General features: G+C 36.1%; 1 protein-coding gene across 2 annotated transcripts; it reads right to left on the reverse strand.

The window, feature by feature from the left end:
• Positions 1-166: 166 nt before the first annotated feature.
• tmem253 (transmembrane protein 253) lies at positions 167-4,779 on the reverse strand. 2 transcript variants are annotated; one of them, XM_065283612.2, is made up of 7 exons: positions 4,440-4,779; positions 3,811-3,975; positions 2,633-2,743; positions 1,768-1,824; positions 987-1,094; positions 408-554; positions 167-303 (listed from the first exon to the last, which is right to left on the reverse strand). In XM_065283612.2, exons 1-7 carry the CDS (start codon positions 4,455-4,457, stop codon positions 250-252), a joined length of 660 nt encoding a protein of 219 aa, XP_065139684.1. In that variant the 5' UTR covers positions 4,458-4,779; the 3' UTR covers positions 167-249. The 2 variants fall into 2 exon arrangements, with proteins under 2 accessions (XP_065139684.1, XP_065139683.1); XM_065283611.2 differs by having other exon boundaries at positions 3,811-4,779.
• Positions 4,780-6,901: the final 2,122 nt, after the last annotated feature.

Here is a 6,901-nt window from a genome sequence, read left to right on the forward strand (position 1 = left end):
TTCATTTATGTTATTTGTATGTTACATAAAAGCTTACAAATAAATTAATATTCAATATCTCATGCGGCACAGCATGTGCACATTGTAAAGATACAAAACTAATGGATGTCTTTAAAGTAAATGCTGTAATAAAAGAAAGCTCAATGCAATGTGTTTAAAGTTTTCAAAGAAAGACAGAATCATTCTTTTAACAAACATTAAAAACAAAACTTTTGAATAAATAAATTACAAATGCAAACACACACACGTTCAAAGGCTGAATTGTTCACATTCCAGTAGTGGGTCTGTATATTCATCAGTCTCCTAAACACACAGAGGACAGATATTGCATTCACTATACTGTATATTAATGCATTTATAACAGTATTTTATATCCTGAAATGTGATGTACAAGTGTAATGTTGTACCTGCATCACTCTGCTGTAATCTTGTCTGTAGGGGGCGCTGTAGCACCTCAGACCTCTCCAAACAAGAAAAAGTGTGTATATGGCTGCAAGCATACACTGAAGGATGAACATAACACAGCTGCCCTTCATCACATACACACCTATAAGCTGAGAGAGAGAGAGAGAGAGCGAGAGAGAGAGCGAGAGAGAGAGAGAGAGAGAGAGAGAGCAAGAGAGAGAGAGCGAGAGAGAGAGAGAGAGAGCAAGAGAGAGAGAGAGAGAGCAAGAGAGAGAGAGAGAGAGAGAGCAAGAGAGAGAGAGAGAGAGCGAGAGAGAGCGCGAGAGAGAGAGAGCGAGCGAGAGAGAGAGCAAGAGAGCGAGCGAGAGAGCGAGATAGAGCGAGAGAGAGCAAGCGAGAGCGAGCGAGAGTGAGCGAGAGAGAGAGCGAGAGAGAAAATATCGATGTCTTTGTAAATACACTGACAAAGAAACAATAACAAATCATAGCACATTTAAATTTTTTTGTTTGTAAGGCACTTTCATTCAAGCATTTTAATATGCATTTAAGATTTACACACGCGCACACACACACGCACACACCTGCTGAGTGGTGGCTTTTGCAAGTGCTGTGGACTTTACAATGAAGGTGATGAATGAAGAAGCTCCAAAAAGAAGACCGAAGACATTCAGAACCGTCAGTGAGATGACCTAACAATACAACAAACACCAAACCCTTTTTGAACACAGATAAATGTCTACATGTCATTTCAGTAGATAAAAAAATATTAAAGGTGCAGTGTGTAAATTTCAGCAGCATCTAGTGGTGAGGTTGCAAATTGCAACCAACGGCTCAGTCCACTGCCCACCCCTCGCTTTTGAAACACACAGAGAAGCTACGGTGGCCACCACCGGACAAACATGTCATCGCCGGAGACAACTTGGTAAAAAAAAAAAATGTGTCCGTTAAGGGCTTCTGTAGGAAAATGGCAGCACAAAATGGCGACTTCCATGTAAGGTGACCCTCGTGTATGTAGATAAAAACGTCTCGTTCTAAGGTAATAAACACATAATGGTTCATTATGAAAGGTCTTTTTACACTCCTGATAATATAGTTTTGTATATTATTTTGCATTTATGTCAAGAGATCCTTCTAAAAATTACACACTGCACCTTTAAACAAAGTGGCACAAAAAAAAAAATTAGGGAACGATAACCAGAGCATAATTTTCAAGCATACATTTCACAACAGTAAGTTTGTTTAGTTTTAAGTGAAAGGTTTACAAAGATATCAGGGACCTCTGGAGATAGATAAAGTAAAAATGCAACAACAATTACGCATATTTTATTTTTCTAAACTTGAAGGACATCAGAGAATACTCACTTTGACTTTTTTGGGTTTTCTCTTGACCTCGATTGCAAGTGAGCCAGTGGCAACATACTGTGAGAGGACATAGATACATATAAGAGACATCTAGATGTTAAAGATGCCAAAGAATGCATTGAAATAATCTTTTAAATTGTTCTCTGATATCTATATAGAAGGTATGTGGCTTTATTAAGTGCAAAAAATATCCAGAGACAGTTTTACATGTTCATTACAACCCTAGGATTTGTCTTTACAGTGAAATTGTCTATTATTATCTTATTTGAAAGGGTCATGAATAATAATTTTGAGCTCTGCTCTGATTGGCTGTTTAACAGAGCAGCTCATTTCAGTAGCTCTGTGTTTGTGTTAACAGACCTTATGAGTCTGTATCAGACAAAGATACGAAATTTGAGGAATAATTAATTGTTTGAAGATTGTTAATGGACATTTATGAGTGTTGAGTTTGTGTTTTTTCAGTATGGACCTGCAAAACGTAACTGTAAGGTCAATAGTAAAACTTCAGCCTAGACGCTAGAATATAGCGCTAAATCAGCAGCCATTACAACTTTGTATTAGCATTGTAACAACATTGTAATTAATTTAAAGTTGGGGCGTACATCTTGACTGTAACATCACAGTCGGTGTTATGTTGAGATTGGCCTGTTTTCCAGTGGTCTTTTGCATGGGCAAGGTTTATAAGGAGGAGGAAACAATCGTGTTTGAGGCTCATGATATGTCATTACCATATATTATTACTCTATGCCTGGGTAAATACAGTTTTACATTCAATGTCAGTTAATAATAAACTGTGTTGTTAAGAAATGAACGTTTCCATTTAAGAAATAAATTTAACCCAGAATAAAGTAACTGGAGAACTTACAAGCAGGCCACACCAGATTGGTGCTGTCATCGACACGGAGCAGCTGAAAGTCAAACACGTATAAGAAATGGTGGAGAGAATACAGGAGACGGCACTAAAAATCTGAACAACCTGCAAGAGACACACACACACACACACACACACACACACACACACACACACACACACACACACAATTATGTTAATAAAGTATACACATGTGTATATACCTGTATATGTTTTTTTGGCATATAGTACACACTCTACTGTGTGAAACAATATGCATTATATGCTAATCTATAAAAAATTCTGGGTTAAAGGAAAACACCACAGTTTTTCAATATTTTACTATGTTCTAACCTCAACTTAGATGAATTAATACATCACTATCTTTGTTCAATGCGTGCACTTAATCTTTGTACAGCGCGCCGTGAATGTGTTAGCATTTAGCCTAGCCCTATTCATTCCTTAGGATCCAAACAGGGATACATTTAGAAGACACCAAACACTTCAGTTTTCCCTATTTAAAGACTGTTGCATGAGTAGTTACACAAGTAAGTATGATGGCACACATAAAATGTTGTGATTTTTAAACAGATAAAAATGAGAACTATATTGTATGGGGAAAGAGCACTTAGTTTGCAGCACTTCAACCTCGGGTGCAGTAATATTGACGGAAGTTTGAGCGAGAGGGGGAGGAGTCAGGAGTGATGATGTTACTGTGCGCTGAGGTCAAAGTTCTGCAAACTAAGTGCTCTTACTCCATACAATAAAGTTCTCATTTTTTCTCTGCCCTAAAAATTGCCACATTTTATTTTCGAAAAGTTATGTATAGAACATAGAAAAAGAGCATAGTAAAATATTAAAAAACTGGTGTTTTCCTTTAATTTAACCCACCCATATGAAAATGAACTATAGTTTTTATAGGAAAATTGTAGTAACCATGGTTAACTAGCTTTTAAAAATTTTGTGGTAACCATGTTTATTTGTTTATAACTGTTGGTCCCTTTTTGAGAGCATTTTTAAGAGTGTACAGTTGGGTTAAATTAACTCAGAAAATGTTTATATTTGACCCAACGATGCATTAAAACAACCTGGCATAGCTTAAATTTTAACCCTAAGGGTTGGGTTAGTGCTTTTGGGTCAAATCCAACTCAGCATAATCTATGATGATGGTTAAACTAGTTTTAACTTCTTACCCCAGCTAAAAGGAGGCGTGTGTTGACCACTGTTCCAAACCAGCGGATCAGTCTGGCTTCCTTAAGCTCGACAGGTGTGGAAACTGCAGCAGGAAGTGGGCGGGACTGAGGGCGGTCCTTAAAAAACACCTGATACAGCCCTTCCTGAAACATGTTCTGAGTCATCTGAGGATAAAATGGTGACATCACAATAACCATTGCAGAGGATTGATTAGTTATATATGCCACGATTGGGTTCAAAACGAAGTCAAAAACATTTGAAACGAATGATGTTTCCTGCAACTTTAGGAACAGGTTTGAGTCTTCACTACAGTTTGTGTCAAAAAATTAAAGAAAATGGTATCAGATGATTGATTTGTATTCCCAGTAAGCTTTACATAATGTCACTTCTTTGCTCACATTTTTAAGATTTTTATTTGCAAAATCATGTGGAGGACACAATTATTGCAATTAAAATGATTTAAACTTAAATGTAATAGTTTTCAAAAATGACTACAATTGAATAAAGTCATGTAACATCAGTGACACATATTTACAGAAAGCCACATACATATATCAGTATAGATTACATTTACAGTCACTAACATTTTAACACAACTCTGTGAGCATACAATAAATATATCTCTCACCTCTGGTAATCCTGACATCAAATATGAAACAATCCTTCAAAACAGTCCCAGACCAACACAGGATTCAACAAACATTTAAACATATAGATCAACTTTTAAAGCAGAATTTGTTATCATAAAATATAGGGTCAAAGCTCATATGTTAACTCCTTATTCAAGACCTGCCAAATAGGGAGAGTCCTGATGTGTGACTGTTCAGGAACTGGACAAAGGTTGTTTTAGTTACACTGCTTTAAAATTAAGAAAGCTGTGTGTGTGTGTGTGTGTGTGTGTGTATATGTGATGTATACAGTACCATTCAGCCGATCTCTGGATCTGGCGGTATCACTTTTTGCATTGCTTAACATAATTGATTGAATCTGATTAGATTATTAGCATCACGCTAAAAATATTTTCCTTCAATATTTTTCCTATTTAAAACTTGACTCTTCTGTAGGTACATTGTGTACTAAGAGCAACTGAAAATTTATTTTGCAGCACCTGAAAATAGTCCCCTTGGTAACTTTCAATAGCATGGGGACTATTTTCGGGCACTGTGTAATATCATTGCGCCTCCTGCACCCATGTTAGGCAGCAATGTCCTTAATTAATACACCAGAATAAGACTATTGTTCCTACTCATATCTGGCTAGAAAATTGCAACGTTTAATTTTCCGTCGGTCTTAGTACACGATGTAACTACAGAAAGGTCAAGTTTTAAATAGAAAAATTATCAGAACTCTTTGGTTATTTTTAGCACGATGCTAATGGTCTAATCAGATTCAATGGATTATGCTAAGCTATGCTAAAAGTGGCAGTCTGGAGATCGGCTGAATGGATTCCAAAACGGTAAAAATGTTTAACTCTAGGGGAGCTGGAAAATTAGCATTTAAGAAAAAAGTGGAGTGGCCCTTTAAAAGGTACACATTGTACTATTCACAAACAAAACAATACATAAATGGGATGTCCAATCAAAACAGTATACTATAAAAAGTGAAAGTTTTATCTACTTAAGAAATGTATTTCAACTGGTACACCTAAAAAAATGTAAGCTTTTTCAACTTAAAGTAAAAAAGTCTGTCTGTAAAAATGTGTACTTTTTTAGGTGTTACCAATTAAAGCAGGGGTCACCAAACTTTTTTTTCTGGGGGCCACATTATCGTTCCTGACTGTGATGGGGGGCCGGGGTCAGCTATATAACATAGCATCGTATGACCCAGACCAAAATGACCACCAGCAGGCCTCATTGTGTAGTAGAGATTACTAGCCTGGCACAGCCAAAGTCCCCATCATTAAACGGCTTTCCATGGGTAGCTAGTAGGTAAGCTACCTTATAGCTAGCTCGGACAGCAGCCTGGTTTACCTGAGTTTGGCAAAGGAATACATTCTTTTGTGCAGCCAGCCGGGTTTCGTGATGACGACACAGATTATATTCTTTGAAAACTGCCACACTTTCTTTACATATAATACAAACTGCACGGTCCACACTGAACAAAAAATAATGCTCCACTCCCCTTTTTTTAAAAACTCTGCACTCTCTTATCAACTTTTTGTTTAATGCTAGCCATTTTGCTGTCCTGAACACTGCCAGTTCTGGACAGTGATCTGCACGTGCGTTGTCTGTTACTGCTTGATCACAAGCATGTCGGGTGACAAAAATGTGGCAAATATAGTTAATTTTATAACTAAATATAAAATAAAATTGCCTCATAGGACCGGTTCAAGTAGTGGGGGGCAGAGGGGCTGGGGGGCCAGTCAAAGGGGGGTGGCGGGCCTGAGTCGGCCCGCGGGCCTTAGTTTGGTGACCCAACAATTAAATAAAATACTTTTAATTACAATTAAAGTTAATCCAACGTTCACTTTTTACAGTGTTTATATACAAAACACATGGTTTAATAAATATTTAATCTACATCATAACACAAACTTCAGCACTGACACAAATGACACAAGACATGAGATTTGAACTAATAAACAAAAACAAATACCGAAATAATTCAAAATATGAATATCATTGGCAAAATAAAACAAATCTAAACATATATGTAACCAGAGTTGTATAGTACTTAAGTAATTTTACTTTCTACATAAAAGTAAATTTTCAATTATTCATATTTTATTAGTGTTTTTCTTCGGAAAACATACATTCCAAAACATATTATCGTAATTTTTACTCCACTACATTTCATAATTTCAAGTTTTTGGTTTACATTTAATATTTAAGTACGTAAAACATCTAGTAATTTTTTGTACTTTTACTTAAGTAAAAATTATTTTCGTACTTTTACTCAAGAAAGTAAAAGTGCACAATTTTTTATGTAATTCGGCATTAAATCAATTTTAATATGCGATATAAAAGGAATACACAGTATGATTCTATGCTTTAGAATGGTGTGAACATTTTTTAGTAAAGAAAAGTACATTTTTTCCCTACATAAACACTTTGATAAAGCACAGATGCTTGGAAAATGTAACTAAAATACT

The sequence above is a fragment of the Paramisgurnus dabryanus genome, chromosome 9 (assembly GCF_030506205.2).
Source record: "Paramisgurnus dabryanus chromosome 9, PD_genome_1.1, whole genome shotgun sequence".
NCBI classification, from domain to species: Eukaryota; Metazoa; Chordata; class Actinopteri; order Cypriniformes; family Cobitidae; genus Paramisgurnus; species Paramisgurnus dabryanus.